The sequence below is a fragment of the Notolepis coatsorum genome (genome assembly GCF_963971535.1).
Source record: "Notolepis coatsorum genome assembly, chromosome: 17".
NCBI lineage: Eukaryota > Metazoa > Chordata > Actinopteri > Aulopiformes > Paralepididae > Notolepis > Notolepis coatsorum.
In genome coordinates this window covers 95,704,472-95,723,034 of record NC_140181.1, presented here as the reverse complement: position 1 = coordinate 95,723,034, position 18,563 = coordinate 95,704,472, and the positions used below count along the sequence as shown (strand labels likewise).

Here is an 18,563-nt window from a genome sequence, read left to right as displayed (position 1 = left end):
TGTTGCCTTGCACAAAGGAATGATCCCAGTCTCTTCCACACAGTGAGGCATACAGTTTATTAATTGAACAATGGGTATAGGATCGGTATGCGGTATCGGCCGATACCCAAAGCCCAGGTATCGGTATCGGGACTGAAAAAGTCGGATCGGTGCATCCCTAGACCCAGCCCTGCAAGGCACAGTGAAAACTATGATCTGGAAGAGTTAACATGTAAACATGTCTCTGTTTGTCCCTCAGTGCGAGGCCTTGTATCTGTATGAGTTAATATGTCTCTGTTTGTCCCTCAGTGTGAAGCCTTGTATCTGTATGAGTTAACATGTCTCTGTTTGTCCCTCAGTGTGAAGCCTTGTATCTGTATGGCGTCATGCTGCTGGTCATCGACCAGAAGATCGAGGGAGAGGTCCGGGAGAGGATGCTGGTGTCCTACTACAGATACAGGTCTGCTGCTCGCTGCTCTGTTTCAATGATTGTTTGTTTGTTTGATTTATTGTTTGTTTGATTGATTGTTTGATTGATTGATTATTTGATTGATTGTTTGTCTGTTTGATTGATTGATTGATTGATTGTCTGTTTGATTAATTGTTTGATTTATTGATTAATTGTTTGTTTGTTTTGTTTGTTTGATTGATTGTTTGATTAATTGTTTGTTTGTTTGTTTGTGTCCTCATTAGCTGATACTGAAGCAGTCGCCATTCTTCCCTTATTCATTTTCATTTCATTTTAAACCTTTATTTAAACTCGAAAGGCAACTGAGGTTTCCCTCATTAACAGTCATGTCGAGTGTACCTACAGAGTAGGGCTGTCCCCGACTAAGGATTTGGATGGTCGACTATGATTGGCCAAAATTTCCCGTTAGTCGACTATTGGTCGACAAAAAAAAAGAAAAAAGAAAAAGTATAATATTTTTCAATTATTTTTAAAAAAAATTATAAAAAAATTTGTATCATTCCATTTGGGCTGTGGGGGGTGCTTAATGTCTGAAGGAGTCGACTGAAGGCTTCTTGTCCTCTGCAAAAGCATGCAATTGGTCCACTGATGGATACATCTTGATATTTGTCTAGTTTAGTGTGTTCATTAGATGGGTGAAATCCTCTTTCAGTGCCTCTGTGCCTGTTTTCGTAGGCAGTTAGCCCGTTTATCCGTGCCTCTGTCCACAACCGTTGGAATCGAAACACGGATATATACGTCCTTGGGCGCCATTGTGTTAATGTCTGAAGGAGTCGACAGAAGGCTTCTTGTTCTCTGCGAAAGCATGCAATTGGTCCACTGATGGATACATCTTTGTCTAGTCTAGTGTGTTCATTAGATGGGTGAAATCCTCTTTCAGTGCCTCTGTGCCTGTTTTCATAGGCAGTTACCCCCTGGTATGCGTGCCATTAGCGTTAGCCACGCTTCTAGGCCTCTTTTCTTTTGGAAAGAATGATACATTTCTTTTTTTATATTATACTTTTCTTTTTTTTTATTATTATTATTTTTTTTACTATTCGACTAAGAGGATGGTTAGTCGACTACGGCTCCTTTCGACCGATTAGTCGACTAATCGACTAATAGGGGTCAGCCCTACTACAGAGATAAGCAAACAAAGGCATATGAAACCACACGGCATATAAAATACAATAAGACAAGACGAGGTAAAGAGCGAGGATAACAAATCAATTAAAACACGTACAAGTGAACGAGCATCTGAAACATACGTACGCTCTCTCTCTCTCTCTATCGGCTGCTCCCTTCCCTCCCTCGAGTCCCTACACTCCACCAGGGCCTTGAGGAGGGCGAGGAAGATCATGGCAGACCCCGCCCACCTGGGTCACAACCTCTTTAACATGCTCCCCCACGGCAGGCGGCTACGGCTGCCCAAGACACTTAGGTCCCGTCATAGACTGAGTTTCTTCCCCTCAGCAGCTCGCCTGGTAAACGAGTCAGGTGTCTGCCCCCCCCCCATAGCAAGCTGCTAGGGCTGGACTTCTGGACTTGAACTTTGTGCTGCACTGTATCCATGTCCCCAACCACTGCACTTTACAGTCTTATTGTTGTCTCACTGTTCTGTCCTGTTTTGCACTTTATAATTATTTATTCACTGTTGTGTTGTTCTTAATTGTGAAAAAAAAGCATGCACTGTAAATGTCGAATCACGTTCCATTTGTACTGCAATAAGTCATCTGAATCTGAATCTAGCGCCGCCCGGTCCTCTGGTGACTCCAACCTGGACGACATCTGTAAGCTGCTGCGCTCCACCGGATACTCCAGCCAGTCGGGGGCCAAGCGGCCGGCTAACTACCCCGAGACCTACTTCCAGAGGGTCCCCATCAGCAGCACCTTCATCAGCATGGTCATCGGCCGGCTGCGCTCCGACGACATCTACAACCAGGTGACGGGTAGGGCTGTGCCGCACGCTTCGGAGCTTCGATCATAATGTTGACATTCGAATTCTAAATCAACATTCGAATTTTTTATTAAACTATTTTTTATTATTTATTTATTTTTTATGCGTCTATTCATTCTGTTTTAAACCAATGGGGGTTTTCTTCACAGTTGCAGATACAGATTAGGCTACACTAATATTATACTATTATAGTATATGACTAGTCATAAAAATTCTAATAAAACATTTATCATAAAGGATGTAGCCTATCTGCATCCGTTTGGCACTCGGCGCTCCATCTAATCAAGACGTCACCATCACTTTCGTACCAAGTGCGTGCGTTCGTACCAGGTGTCTCTCTACCCTCTAGACCAGTGGTTCTGTATCGTTAGTGGCTTAGCTTGGCATCGCTACTGCACTATCTCGCGTACGTGCACGCGTACTGAATAAACCACAAATGTACCTCTAATACCAGTATTAGTCTGACCACACCCCTCATCAGCTTACCTTCATAAGCAGGTGTGTGGTCACCTGCTCTCCTCCTTCTCGCTTTCACCACAAGGAAGAGGTGCCTCGGTAGATCCCCACACTTGACACCATGATGGAAGAAATTGGATTAGGAACAGCTTGGGAAACAAGGATACGTTGACATCATATCTTTATTTTCTCTCTCACTATTTTCGAGAAAATACGGCGATATTGTCTTCGTACTGGAGTGTCTAGAAGATGATGATCATTCTACAAACCCTCCACCGGTTTTCGTATTGGGAGCACGCCGCTGCATGCTTCTCAACTGCAGTTCCTTGCTGTGTTTGTTGGGGTGAAACCTGTCAGGCCACAGCTGAACTGTCGGACATGCCGCTGTTGTGAGGAGCGGTGCGTTCCAGGTTGGGTGAGTAGTGTTTGCTGGCGGGCTCCACTTGTCTGTTAGTGCTATGGGGGCTACTTGACAAAGTTTATGGAAACCGGCCCCAGGCTAGGGTCCTTTGTTTAGCCGTCTAGGCGACAGAAGGCCTTGGTCTGGCGACCATTATAGTTTTAACTAGTGGGCCGCGACCATTGACACTGGTGATCCCGGTGTGTTCTGGACGAGTGGATTCTCTCTGTCACCGTGTTAAGACCCCATCTTTCATATCCAAATGAGAGTATTCCTTCACGAGGGGATATGTGCATGTAATGTGCGATAGCGGCAGATTCATGTTCAAAGTCAGCTATACAGGCCAGTTGGTACTGTGCTGATTCCGCCGGACGTGTTAATGTCACCGTTGTGAAGCGGTGTTGACGTCTTGTTTTCTCTTTTCTCTTAAAAAGTGAGGAGGGTTCAGAACGGCGGCCTGTCTGGGTGAGTGTTATGTCATTGTTTACATGTTCATAGCTTACGGTTACCCGGTCGGTGGCCTGGCGCGGGGTAGCTTGGCTTCTCGCGCGCCGCCGGGAGCTCGCTCCTGATCGCGTGCGTCGTAGATCGGCGTCTCGCGAGCGGAAGCAATAGCACCCGAACGGTTGGAGCAGCCGTTAGCTTGATGCTATTCTGTTGAACGTGCTTTGATTTTTAACATGTTTTACACTCTTGACCACGACGTCATCCTTGACAGGGGATGTTCGTCGACCCTGCCTGAGCCTAGACGGGGATTGCGTCAACAAAGAGGACTGTAGCGACTGGTGGAGCGGCGACGCTGCCCGGATCGAACAACACGGGACGGCTGTGTTCTACGGTGGCTTGTGACTGCACTTCGCTGATCTGCGTTCCGGGCAGGTACGGGGTTGGCCAGACCTCATAACACGTCTTCTGGTTTTACCTTGCTAAATGTATTGTGAATAACGGTGTTTTTTCCCAAAACGTGTGTTGTTGCAATGCATTTGAGATACGTTGCGGGTTGTGTGTGAGCTGTTTTTGTCACTGGCAGTTAGCTTCTCCGTGCAGGTCGTGATGTATTGATCTGGTTGTTGTGTGAGAAACATCATGGTGTTTATGTGTACCGTGTACTCACTACTAAGGCAACTAACCTATGAAGCTATGCTTGGTGACGAGTGAGTAAAAGAATGTTCTTTCTCAGACTGTAATGACAATGAACAGTGAGTTCACACATTAACAGGTTTTCCTGTTTTAACTGGCCGTATTGAGGGTAAAATAGGAGGATTGTGTTTCCCCCCCCGGTTCCCTGGGGACTTTATCACCTCCTATCAGACATGTTGTGCATTAATTGTGTCTTTTGTGTGGTAGGGATACGATGTAACTCTCAGCTTGATTGCTGAGGTTGTGCTAAATCTGCTGGAGAAACTTATTTCCTAAAGGGAAATTGGTTTGGTTGCTGTCATGTGTGCTTAGCAAGGCCTGTGGTCGATACTAATCAAGAATGATGTATTCTCTCATTGTGAAAAAAACGGCGTTCCTCTGTTGAGTGTTTTTGCCATTTTTTGTAGGTGATGATGGGTTGTGTGTGTCATGTGACCTACAACTGGGTTGTACTGGCCACAGAAGCACATGTGTATGATGGACCGGGGTTCTTAGAGCCCTCTCTATTCTGTGTTTTTCCTTAGTAAAAATCAGATAGCAGGTTAGCTCGTGCGCTGTGTGGAGCTGTGAAACGCTTCATAGAGCTGACTATGACTGTGTCATATTCTCTTTTTGTCGTTACGTCGTATCATGGGTGTGGGGTCGTAAAGGGGTGAACTGGTAACCTTTCCTCTCCCCATTGTTCTGTCGGTCAGGGGTACACCCCCTGTCCTTCAAGGTTCCCGTCACGTGGCGGTTCGGCACGTTACGGGGGGGGGGGGGGGGGGGGGGGGGGGGGGGAGGGAGTTCCTGGTCCCACGGCCTGGTATATTGGGCGTGTGCACCGCAGGAATTCCCCCGCCATAGAGTACGTCACCGTGCGCGTCTCTGTTGGTAGGACTTCCGTGTGCTGTTCAGGTCCATGTGATGGATCTGTTTTCAGGGGGGGTGGTCAGGGCTCCTCCTCACCAAGCGCCTACTCAGGCCTTCTGTGAGTTCGGACTCCTTCTTCCATGTGAGGAAGCCTCCATCAGAGTACAGAGCCTTCCTCCTCAGATTGTCAAAGTGAGTGGACCCTCTAGAAGGGTCCTTTTCTATTGTATATATATTCGATTCAATTCGTTTATTGAGTGTGTATGGGTTCGGTGCCTCTTCCCCGGAGGCCCTAAAACCAGTTTTTTACATGGCTCAAGGTGCAATATATTCTTTTCAATCTGTACAGCTCGCGTGGGAAGTCTCTCTGGGGATCCCCGTCTCTTTCCTATGGGAGGGTGGTGGGATGTAAAAATGTGAACATTTTTTACCCCGGCTGTGTAGACTGGGATACATACTGTTGATGCTTCCTTCTTTCTATTCCAGAAGTGTTGGAGTTAGGGAGTGTCACACCCCTCTTGTCGTTCCCCTGGGCGCCTTGGGGATTCAATGACAGGTCTAAATAGCCTGTTCATTGATGGGGGTGTGTCCCGACGCACGTATAGTGCTAGCTCGCTGTAAACAGGCGATTGACTGGCACGCCTTAGTTGCTTGTGGTTGAAACAGCGTTTTTATAAAGCAACTGAGATGGGGGTTTTTCCTCTTCCGGCGACCACATCCCATGACCTGGGTGGGTTGTCGACGGATTCTCGTTCATGTCTGGGGGATGATGACGGGATGGATCTGAACATATGTAGTGGGGTCTCACGCCCTTGGGGTGGGCCACCAGGCGCGGTTCGTCCCGACGTCTGGGTGGCGCCTTCTTTTCATGTTAAGATCAACACGCATATCTGCCCTTCTCCTGGAGTAGGCATGTCGGCGTGGTTAGGGCACGGGACTGGTTCTGGTCACGCTGGTCCAGATCAGTTGAACCCGTTGTCCGCCGGGGATGCAGATCTGCTGTTCTGGTACCCTGAGGGACTTGGGCTTTTTTCAGGGGGAAAAATGCCAGGTCGGTCTGGGTGTCACAGGGTTAAGCGCTATGGAGACCCTGGTTGGGTATGTTTTTACTCAGCACTGTCGTCATGGCTTACAGCCATGCCATTCTGTACGCGCTCGATCTCGTCGGATCTCGGCCGCTACACAGGTTGGTCCTGGTTAGTACTTGGTTGGGAGACCGCCGGGGAATACCAGGTACGGTGTGCTTAGGGGCTGGTTCTCCATTATTTTTCGCTCCTCTCTCACGCATGGCGAAGAGGGGCCTGTGGGGGTGGTTTTTTGACCTCCTCTGGTGACCCTGTGCTTCCCGTACCGCCAGGCCCGGTCCGAAGTGATGTTTGCGACCCGTAGGCCTGGGTTAACCCTTTTTGGAAACTGAAACACTTGTACTGCGGTATAGCCGGTGTATACCCGCAGGTGTGTTTTGGAGTTTTTTCTTGAGGGGTTATAGGAACAACCACCGCATTGGGTAACACCGAGGTGGTTGATTCCCTGGTGTGTTGGAGCAGTGTCAACTCCCGGGTTCACCGTTTGAGGGTGCCCCTGCACGTTCATGACGTCTGCCAATCGTGTCAGCCTTCTCTGCCTCGACCCCTCTGGGTGGGGGTTGTTAAATGGAGGCTTGGTCATGCAACACCGCCAGCTTACGCTCCTTCCGCCGGGGCGGCTGTGTTCAGCTGTCCCCTCTGGCGCCTGTCTCGTCCGCAGTCTCCAGGCTAGGGTTAACAGCCTGTTGCCTGGTTTTTCCCCGGTGCGCTGCCTGCTTCCGTTGGTTAACCTTTTTTGTGTGCTTACGGCCATGCTGACTGCCTATTCTGCAGGGTCAGTGTGCCAGGCGGTGTACTATTGGGGGGACGGGGCCCGCTCGGCTTACGGCCATACCGACCTGAACACGCCCGGTCTCGTCCGATCTCGGAAGCTGGGCAGGTTCTGGCCTGGTTGGTTCCGCCTGGGAATACCAGGTGCAGTAACTGAGGGGCCTTTGTCCGAATACGCTGGCGATGTGGGGGGCGGGGCACTACGTGCCCACCTGGTGGGGTCTTGATGCTGGCATCATGGACTTCTCCGGGCCCCCATTCCAGGGAGTCCAGTCCTTTTGGTGGGTCTGGGTCTTCCTTCGTGCTCCGCTGCTACGGCCTTGCCACGGGGTTGGGTTTGCCCTTGACCCCGTGATTCTGGGGGCAGTAACGAGGTTGTTCCTCCGTTCGTTCCCGGGTGGCATGCGGGTTGTGCGTGTGTGTAGTCGTGGGGTCAAGCCACGGTCTGCTCACCCTGTGCGTTGAGTTGCTTGAGTGCCTCTTCGCACGGTCGGGTCCGTCGCCCTCCCGTGACGTCCCTAATAGGGGGGCTACCCTCCATTAGGGGGGGTCGGGGGGGCTCGGCCCTCCCTGTTCTGATGGTTTTGGGGGGCTGTCAGCGGGGTGTATTTGTCAGCCAAGTGGCTCCGCTTGGCCTCCCTTGTGCAGTAGCGATGCCAAGCTAAGCCACTAACGATACAGAACGTTAGGTTATGACTATAACCAAGTTCTGTTAGTTAGGGGCGATGCTTGGCATCGGACGCCGCTGCAGCCCTTGTCCTCACCTTGTGGTGAAAGCTTGGGAAGGAGGAGAGCAGGTGACCACACACCTGCTTATGAAGGTAAGCTGATGAGGGGTGTGGTCAGACTAATACTGGTATTAGAGGTACATTTGTGGTTTATTCAGTACGCGTGCACGTACGCGAGATAGTGCAGTAGCGATGCCAAGCATCGCCCCTAACTAACAGAACTTGGTTATAGTCATAACCTAACGTTCTCAACTGGTCTAGCCTCGGGACCCAACATTTTCCTTAGTCATTAAGTTGCGACCCAAGTTTTTTTAACCACTATGATTTATTTCAAATATTTTTTTTTCTCAGTAATACACAATCTTTCATGCACTGTTAAAAACATGAAATAAACACAAAAAAGTGCAACTAGGGCTAAAAACCCAATGAAATAAAATTATAATAAATAATATGCTTCTTAGCAGATTTCTTAGCTTAACATAACAGACCTAAGTTTGGGGGAACTAATGGGATAACTGGGGTTGCAACAAAAGTGCAACTAGGGCTAAAAACCCAATGAAAAAAAAAATAATAATAATAAGTTCGACACAATGGATATCGATCCGTTGCCAATAACTCGATAAACAACATGATTTGGACGTATATACTATTATACAACCTGGAAATGGATCGGGTATTTCTATATCCCATAATAGAAAAAATTCTGTTCCACGCTCATCTCCCAACGGCGCGAGGAAGCTACGGTGAGTTTCAGCGTTATTTTGTAATGTCTTCTATACTAACTGCTCCAATGATCATATCACCCACACTAGATGAATGATATAAAGTTGCCCACGGAATTATAAACGACCCCCCGCCCATCCGGTCATCATCAGATCATACGTAGATCATTCTAGAAGTACGGTACGTCCATTTGACATTTTTTATCTCGTGCCGATTGCTATCAAACTGTATACAATCATCAATATAATGCATTTGGGGCTATAAATCACGTTCTGGAGAAAGCTGCAGAAAACGATAAAAACATACTTATACTTTAGACCGTATTTTAGTATGAATATGTGAATGAAAAAGTATAACGTTGCTATACCCTGAACAATAGATATAGGACTTTGAATGGGCCATGGTAATGTCAATTTAGCAATACAATTTAAAAAGTTATAGCCCTGCAAAGAAGGGGAACTTCTTCATGTTAAATATGGCTGGCGAGGGATGGTAAATTATGAATTTAACCCCGGCGATCAAAGGGTTAACATCCCAGGGAACTAATGGGATAACTGGGGATGTTGTTTGCTCCTGACAAGAGTCTCAAAGTCTGGGGTGATGGTAGACAAAGCAACTCTGAGGTCATGCTCAATGTCCAATCTGTTCCTCTGCTTTGTCTTCAGCTGGACCAGAGCTGAGAAGCCACTTTCACAAAGATAGGTAGTGCAAAAAAAGAAATTAGAAATCTATTATATATATATATATTATTTTTACACACACATCCGCGACCCACTCAAAATGGCCCCACGACCCACCAGTTGAGAAACACTGCTCTATATTGACCTCTCTCTCTGTCCCCCAGGTGTCTCTCTACCCTCTATATTGACCTCTCTCCTTGGGTCTCTGTGTCTCTCTACTCTCTATATTGACCTCTCTCTGTGTCTCTCTACCCTCTATATCAGGGGTCAGGAACCTTTTTGACTGGGAGAGCCATAAAAGCCAAATATTTCTAAATATATTTCATTGAGAGCCATATATAGTATTTTTAACATATAATAAATTAAATATGTCTTACTTTTAATGCGACTTCTGGTGCTGCATGGTTTTGCTGATGGCCTTGTAATCTGGTTCACACGTGGTGAGATTGAGCTTCATGCAGGCGTTGAGGCTTCCATCAGTTAAACGTGAGCGTAGGTTGGTCTTAATGTTCCTCATATGCGAGAATGACTGCCCACATGCATATGTAGAGCCAAACATGGTCAATACTGCAATACTCACGCTGCATTGTGTGGTATGTCACAGGAAGCTCGTTCCAAGTTTTAAGAATCAGCTGGTCTTTAGGTTGAAGATTTTTTATTTCTGTCCACTTGTGTTCCCTCGCCAGCTCTGCTCGCTATATCTTCAGCTACAGATACTATTAGCTGTATCTTCAAAACTAATTTCTGTTTACTTTAAAATGACACCGTATTATTAAGAAATATCACAAGTATTAAAAAAAAAAAAAAAAAAAAAAACATTTTTTTTTTTTTTTTTTTTACTCAAAAATTTCTGGGAGCCATATGCTGTCACCAGAAGAGCCATATATGGCTCGCAAGCCATAGGTTCCCGACCCCTGCTCTATATTGACCTCTCTCTGTGTCTCTACCCTCTATATTGACCTCTCTCTGTGTCTCTCTACCCTCTATATTGACCTCTCTCTGTGTCTCTCTACCCTCTATATTGACCTCCTCTCTGTGTCTCTCTGTGTCTCTACCCTCTATATTGACCTCCTCTCTGTGTCTCTCTGTGTCTCTACCCTCTATATTGACCTCTCTCTGTGTGTCTCTCTACCCTCTATATTGACCTCCTCTCTGTGTCTCTACCCTCTATATTGACCTCCTCTCTGTGTCTCTACCCTCTATATTGACCTTTCTGTGTCTCTCTACCTTCTATGTTGACCTATCTCTGTGTCTCTCTACCCTCTATATTGACCTCCCTCGGTCTCTCTACTTTCTATATTGACCTCTCTCTGTCTCTCTAACCTCTATATTGACCTCTCTCTGTCTCTCTACCTTCTATGTTGACCTATCTCTGTGTCTCTCTACCCTCTATATTGACCTCTCTCTGTGTCTCTCTACCTTCTATATTGACCTCTCTCTGTGTCTCTACCCTCTATATTGACCTATCTGTGTCTCTCTACCCTCTATATTGACCTCTCTCTGTGTCTCTCCCTCTATATTGACCTCTCTCTGTGTCTCTACCCTCTATATTGACCTCTCTGTGTCTCTCTACCCTCTATATTGACCTCTCTCTGTGTCTCTACCCTCTATATTGACCTCTCTCTGTGTCTCTACCCTCTATATTGACCTCTCTGTGTCTCTACCCTCTATATTGACCTCTCTCTGTGTCTCTTACTCTATATTGACCTCTCTGTGTCTCTCTACCCTCTATCTTGACCTCTCTGTGTCTCTACCCTCTATATTGACCTCTATGTGTCTCTACCCTCTATATTGACCTCTCTGTGTCTCTACCCTCTATATTGACCTCTCTGTGGCTCTACCCTCTATATTGACCTCTCTCTGTGTCTCTACCCTCTATATTGACCTCTCTGTGTCTCTCCTCTCTATATTGACCTCTCTCTCTCTCTCTCTCTGTGTCTCTCTCTCTGTGTCTCTCTACCCTCTATATTGACCTCTCTCTCTGTCTCTCTGTGTCTCTCTACCCTCTATATTGACCTCTCTCTGTGTCTCTCTACCATCTATATTGACCTCTCTCTGTGTCTCCCAGGTCTCTGCCTACCCTCTGCCAGAGCACCGTAGCACCGCTCTGGCTAACCAGGCAGCCATGCTGTACGTGTGCCTGTACTTCACCCCCTCCATCCTGCACACCCAGCAGGCCAAGATGAGGGAGATAGTGGACAAGTACTTCCCTGACAACTGGGTAAGTTAGGGATGTCTTGGTACCGACCCACTTCAAGAGCCCTTAGGGAAGGGGAGCTCCCGTAGCTCACCGCATATCTCGGCGCTATTTCTGCGTCGGGGAAAACCGTGCTCGTCACGGATCTGGGGGACACGAGTTCGATTCCCGGACCCGCCGTCATTTCTCAGAATGTCTTCCCCTGCTCTACATCCCATTTCAACCTGTTTCTGTCGGTCATGCTTGACCAGAAAAGCGATAAACGCTAAAAAATAAAGTTAAAAAAAAAAGTGCCCTTAGGGATGTATTGGTACCGACCCACTTCAAGAGCCCTTAGGGATGTATTGGTACCGACCCACTTCAAGAGCCCTTAGGATGTATTGGTAGGTACCGACCCACTTCAAGAGCCCTTAGGGTGTCTTGGTACCGACCCACTTCAAGAGCCCTTAGGGATGTATTGGTACCGACCCACTTCAAGAGCCCTTAGGATGTATTGGTACCGACCCACTTCAAGAGCCCTTAGGGATGTATTGGTACCGACCCACTTCAAGAGCCCTTAGGGATGTATTGGTACCGACCCACTTCAAGAGCCCTTAGGATGTATTGGTAGGTACCGACCCACTTCAAGAGCCCTTAGGGTGTCTTGGTACCGACCCACTTCAAGAGCCCTTAGGGATGTATTGGTACCGACCCACTTCAAGAGCCCTTAGGATGTATTGGTACCGACCCACTTCAAGAGCCCTTAGGGATGTATTGGTACCGACCCACTTCAAGAGCCCTTAGGATGTATTGGTAGGTACCGACCCACTTCAAGAGCCCTTAGGGTGTCTTGGTACCGACCCACTTCAAGAAGAAGAATGTTCTCAGTCAACCGAGGTTCAGTTAACCAAACAGATAGAAATATACATAGTACATAGAGAGAATGGCTGAGGGGCTCTCCCCAGGTGATCAGCTGAAATGACCCAGGTAAAGAGACCGATTGTGGTCGGGAGGAGCCCTATATAGTTAAAAGGGGGGGGGGGGATGTGGTCCCATTTGATAGGTCAATTGGGTGAGGGAGGGGCACACAGGTAAGGGGACACAGGGGAGGGGAATGTCTTTACATGAGGGCATTATATTCCACAGTTCCGACCCACTTCAAGAGCCCTTAGGATCAGGGGAGGAAATTAGGCCACTTTACTCGCCAAATGCGAGTATTTTTTACGTTTGGCGAGTGATTCATGAAGAGCACTCGCCAGTCTGGCGAGTACTAGTAATTACAAAACAAAACAAAAAAATCATTCTGCAATCTGCTGATTCGCTCACTGGCACAAGCCGAAATCTGACTCCCCCCTTGATTCCTCCCATTTGCGCATCATAATAATCCGACCATAACCAATGAACATCATCGTTGTACTACAGATGCGCTCTAAGCTCCTCCAATGAACACTCGTTTTCTAGAAGATGTCGCGCATCTAGGGGAAGTGGACAGACCACTGCGCGCAGACCTACAAACTCCTGTCACCGGCTTGACAACGTAGACACACTTAGACAAAAACACATTGTGGATGAAAATAATTGCATGTAGAGTCGTCGCTTTCGGATATCAGTGCGGTCTGACATGGGGACGAACAACAGCATGCGACGTTCTCCTTCGAGTCGGATGAGAATGACAAGTGGACGTGAGGCTAACCAGCATTAGCCGGCTAGCTACCTAGCATCAAGCTACCATAACGCGCATTCAACATAGTGGACTATACTGAGCGGCTTTGCTTAAATGCAGCCGAGTGACATTTTATTATTACCGGGTTTCCCCCCATATCACCACTCGCCCATATGCCCTTCACAACGGTGATGTTGTCATACACTTGGCATTCAGAATACACCTGCTGAACCCCTAGCGTTGTCAACTTGTCATGAGATTCGGTTCCAATGTATTGTCATCATACAGCACAAGTACAGTACAACCAGAATACGTTTGGTATCCAACCAGAGTGCAAATGTAACAAGTCAAGTTCAAGTTGTTTTATTTAGCTATTACATTACAGTGAAATGCTTGGTTCTTTCACTGCCCAGCCCAGTCCAACCTAGACCAGCCCAAACCAGTCCAACGGTCCCAACCCAGCCCAACCCAACCCAGTCCAACCTAGACCAACCCAACCCAGTCCAACCTAGACCAGCCCAACCCAGTCCAACCTAGACCAGCCCAACCCAGTCCAACCCAACCTAGACCAGCCCAGTCCAGCCCAGCATCTTTCACTGCCTAGTTCAGCCCAACCCAGCCCAGCATCTTTCACTGCCTAGTTCAGCCCAACCCAGCCCAGCATCTTTCACTGCCTAGTTCAGCCCAACCCAGCATCTTTCACTGCCTAGTTCAGCCCAACCCAGCCCAGCATCTTTCACTGCCTAGTTCAGCCCAACCCAGCATCTTTCACTGCCTAGTTCAGCCCAACCCAGCATCTTTCACAGCCCAGTTCAGCCCAACCCAGTCCAGCCCAGCATCTTTCACTGCCTAGTTCAGCCCAACCCAGCCCAGCATCTTTCACTGCCTAGTTCAGCCCAACCCAGCATCTTTCACTGCCTAGTTCAGCCCAACCCAGCCCAGCATCTTTCACTGCCTAGTTCAGCCCAACCCAGCATCTTTCACTGCCTAGTTCAGCCCAACCCAGCATCTTTCACAGCCCAGTTCAGCCCAACCCAGTCCAGCCCAGCATCTTTCACTGCCTAGTTCAGCCCAACCCAGCATCTTTCACAGCCCAGTTCAGCCCAACCCAGTCCAGCCCAGCATCTTTCACTGCCTAGTTCAGCCCAACCCAGTCCAGCCCAGCATCTTTCACGGTCCAGTTCAGCCCAACCCAGTCCAGAATAGTTCCCTCTTTCATGTTAATATGTGATATCCTAATATTTTGAAGAGTAGAGACAGTGTGATTAATACATGTTGTATGCTAATATTGTGGAGAGTAGAGACACTTATTAATGTTTTATGCTAATAAATATTTTAAAGAGTAGAGACACGGTGTGATTATTATTACTATGATTGAAAATCAATTTAGACGAAGACATACAAAGAAGTAATTATCACAATTAGCGATTTATTTTTGGCTGGTAAAAAAAATCAGTTTGGCTGGTAAAAAAAATCACCTACTCGCCAGTTGGCTGGTAAGCCAAAAAGTTAGTTTCCTCCCCTGCTTAGGATGTATTGGTACTGACTCACTTCAAGAGCCCTTAGGATGTCTTGGTACTGACCTCTGTCCTCAGGTCATCAGTATATCTACCTGTCCTCTGTCCTCAGGTCATCAGTATCTACTAGAGCTGTCCCGACTGCGTGTACCACTTCCGCAACAGATTTGATTTCCGGGGTTGGCCTGATTGGCTACTAAGCCCACGTGACCCTACGCTAGCCCGCCCCCCTTACCCCGCTTACGCCTGAGAGTCACACACCAGCTAGCGGCAGCCAGAGAGCCTTGCTACTACTAGCCGAGTGATGAATGAAGCTCTATCTGTTTCACCTAACAGCACTATTGCTCCGTGATCATAGCCATCCATCTCTAAAGCTAACCACTATTTGTAAAAGCCACAACCACGTTACCATATGTAATAATGTAAATCATTGTGTCGTTGTACATATTGTGTACACCGTTAGAAGCTAACGCAGCTTAGCCTGGTAGCCAGGATGAATGCCCGATGTAGAAGGCATAGACGCAGGTCGCTTGTTGGCCGGCATGAGTGCCCGATTTGGGGTGGTTCTCTCCTCTTTGTGTGCCTTTGTCCTTGCGGGTGTTCTGCCGGCGGAGCTTGTGGACGCGACAATAGTGGTGGTTGTAGGGTGTTTGAGCTTGTAGCGCTAGTTAGCTTGCAGCTATCGTTAGCTTCTAACGCAACGGTGTATACACAATATTTATGTACAACGACACAATGATCAAACACCTTATAAATACTATTGTCATGTCCATAAGTTCCCTGGCAGAATACTTGTGAGGACAAGGGTATACAAGGAGGAGAGAACCATTTTAAATCGGGTATTCATGCTGGCTAACAAGCTGGGTAGCTATGAGCTAACTAGCGCTACAAGCTCAAACACCCTACAACCACCACTACTGTCGCGTCCACAAGCTCCCCCGGCAGAACACCCGCAAGGACAAAGGCACACAAAGAGGAGAGAACCACCCCAAATCGGGCACTAATGCCGGCCAACAAGCGACCTGCGTCTATGCCTTCTACATCGGGCATTCATGCTGGCTACCAGGCTAAGCTGCGTTAGCTTCTAACGGTGTACACAATATGTACAACGACACAATGATAAGCTGCGTTAGCTTCTAACGGTGTACACAATATGTACAACGACACAATGATTTACATTATTACATATGGTAACGTGGTTGTGGCTTTTACAAATAGTGGTTAGCTTTAGAGATGGATGGCTATGATCACGGAGCAATAGTGCTGTTAGGTGAAACAGATAGAGCTTCATTCATCACTCGGCTAGTAGTAGCAAGGCTCTCTGGCTGCCGCTAGCTGGTGTGTGACTCTCAGGCGTAAGCGGGGTAAGGGGGGGCGGGCCAGCGTAGGGTCACGTGGGCTTAGTGGCCAATCGGGCCAACCCCGGAAATCAAATCCGTTGCGGAAGTGGTACACGCGTCCCGACTAAGGATTTGTATAGTCGACTTGTAGTCACCAAAATGAGCCGATAGTCGACTATTAGTCGACTATAAAAATTATTTAAAAAAAAAAGAAGAAAAAAAAGTATATATATATATATTTTTGTATCATTCCATTTGGGCTGTGGGGGGTGCTTAACACTATGACGACCGGCGCGGCGATTTAGGCCTCAGAGGACAGCAGATAGTAAACAAACCGATGTACTTTCTAAGAGCTTTATATATAATTTATAGTATTGCTATCTGTCCATTCTCATTGTCACTTGAGTGCATAAACCGTGCCTTCATAATGGCTTAAAGAAAATAAAAATCCATCAGTTGGTTGTCATTTTATAGCGTTGTGAATATAAGGTTTATCGCACTTTTCGTCTCGTCTTTTTTCCCGGGAGCTAGATAATAGGCAAAACGTTGGCGCCGTTATATCAAACGCCATTTCTGCTGTATATATACGAATGAAATAAAACTAACTGCGGAGCATCCGGACTATTACAGAGCATCTATGGATGAAATGGAGGCGGCGGGGAACGCCGATTACTATTATTGATTACCAATACAGTGTGCGTTCAATATAGCATTTTCATTGACCGATCACGTTACGTTATAAAACAATGTCCAATCCAGCTGTAATTTGGGGTAATATTATCCTACCGTCAGGCCATGTGATCGCCGGCAGCATTTCCTCACCAGTCATCGGATTCTGATAGATCGATATGCACATTGGCTAATCATAAATCCCATTATTCCACGCTGAAAAAAACGCTTGCCAAACTGATCCAAGATGGAGGATGTTCGGCTGGGATCAAGGAACTATGATCCGCCCACAGAACTGTAGTTTGCATTTTTTTTTAAATCACATAATAATACTGCAGTGGAGCGATGGCGCCCCTAAGCGGGTGTGGCCGGTACTGCATGTTTCGAAAATCAAACATGTGAAAAGATGCTGGTAGTGGATCGGGTACCTAAGAAGCGTTATAAATATGGAATAAAACAATAACAACTCGTCACGTATATACTCGTGGCTCTGGTCCACGTATGTACTCGTTCTCGGACGGCATAGTGTTAACACTTTCACAGCCACTGGGATGAGTCTAATTAATCTCAAGAGGACCGGGGAATGTAAACAAACGTGGGGCTGTTTGTAGAGCTAAATCTATACTTTATAGTATTGCTATCAGTATCTATCCATTCTCATTGTCAATTGAGTCCATAAACTGTCCCTTCAAAATGGCTTAAAGAATTTTTTTTTTCATCAATAGGTTCTCATTTTATAGCGCCGTGAATATAAGCGTTATACAGGATTTGGTCTAGTATATTTTCTGGAAGGCTAGATATAGGGCTAATAGCTGCTAACGTTATATCCAATGGCATTTCCATTTTACAGATGCTACAGAAATAACTCCAACTGCATATGATCGGCACGATCCCAAAGCATGTATGCATGAAAGGGGGGGGGGGGCGGGGGACGTCGTTTCTGATTATCGAGACGATTACCAATAACCGCGTTAGCCTCATAGGCTGAACGCCTGGTTGAGTATCATAATAATGCCCGATTGGGCTGTACTTTACGTGAAAAAGATCTTACCGTGGTCCGGGCTGATCCCCCCCGAGCATTTCCCCGTTATCGATTGCCATCTGGTAGATCGATATGTCCATTGGCTGATGATAAATCCCCTTATTGCATGGTGAAATCTGCGATGCAAAACGTAATCCAAGGTACAGGCTACACATCCAGAGTCCTGCTACTGGAAACTAAAAAAAAAAGTAAAAAAAAATAGTCCACCGTTCGGCCACAGGGAACACTGCATTATCGCGATAGCGCCCCTAAGAGGATCTGGCCGGTATTGCACATTCTCGAATTCATAGAGTAGGGTAGATCTGCAGTGCCGCTGGGCGACCTTGAATAGGTTATTAAAATGGAATAAAAGCAATAACAACTTGCCACGGATTTATCCGTGCCTCTGTCCACAACCGTTGGAATTGAAACACGGATATATACGTCCTTGGGCGCCATTGTGTTAATGTCTGAAGGAGTCGACAGAAGGCTTATTGTTCTCTGCGAAAGCATGCAATTGGTCCACTGATGGATACATCTTTGTCTAGTCTAGTGTGTTCATTAGATGGGTGAAATCCTCTTTCAGTGCCTCTGTGCCTGTTTTCATAGGCAGTTAGCCTCTGGTATGCGTGCCATTAGCGTTAGCCACGCTTCTAGGCCTCTTTTCTTTTGGAAAGAATGATAAATTTTTTTTTAAATACATTTTTTTAAGTATCATTTTTTATTTTTTTGCATTCGACTAAGAGGTTGGCAGTCGACTACGGCTCCTTTCGATCGATTATTCGACTAATAGGGGTCAGCCCTAGTATCTACCTCAGGTCATCAGTATCTACATGTCCTCAGGTCATCAGTATCTACCTGTCCTCTGTCCTCAGGTCATCAGTATCTACATGTCATCAGTATCTACCTGTCCTCTGTCCTCAGGTGATCAGTATCTACCTGTCCTCTGTCCTCAGGT

At 46.9% G+C, this 18,563-nt stretch overlaps 1 protein-coding gene across 3 annotated transcripts in view; it reads left to right on the top strand.

Moving 5' to 3' along the window:
* washc5 (WASH complex subunit 5) overlaps positions 1–18,563 on the top strand; it is a 115,865-nt gene that overhangs the window by 10,049 nt on the left and 87,253 nt on the right. For all 3 annotated transcript variants that reach the window (XR_014620654.1, XM_084332578.1, XM_084332579.1), the window contains exons 5-7: positions 339–439; positions 2,177–2,369; positions 11,288–11,440. Coding sequence is in view for 2 of the 3 variants with exons in the window: in XM_084332578.1 (XP_084188704.1) it covers positions 339–439; positions 2,177–2,369; positions 11,288–11,440 (447 nt within the window). In the remaining variant the exon portion in view is untranslated. The remainder of the gene's footprint in view (positions 1–338; positions 440–2,176; positions 2,370–11,287; positions 11,441–18,563) is intronic.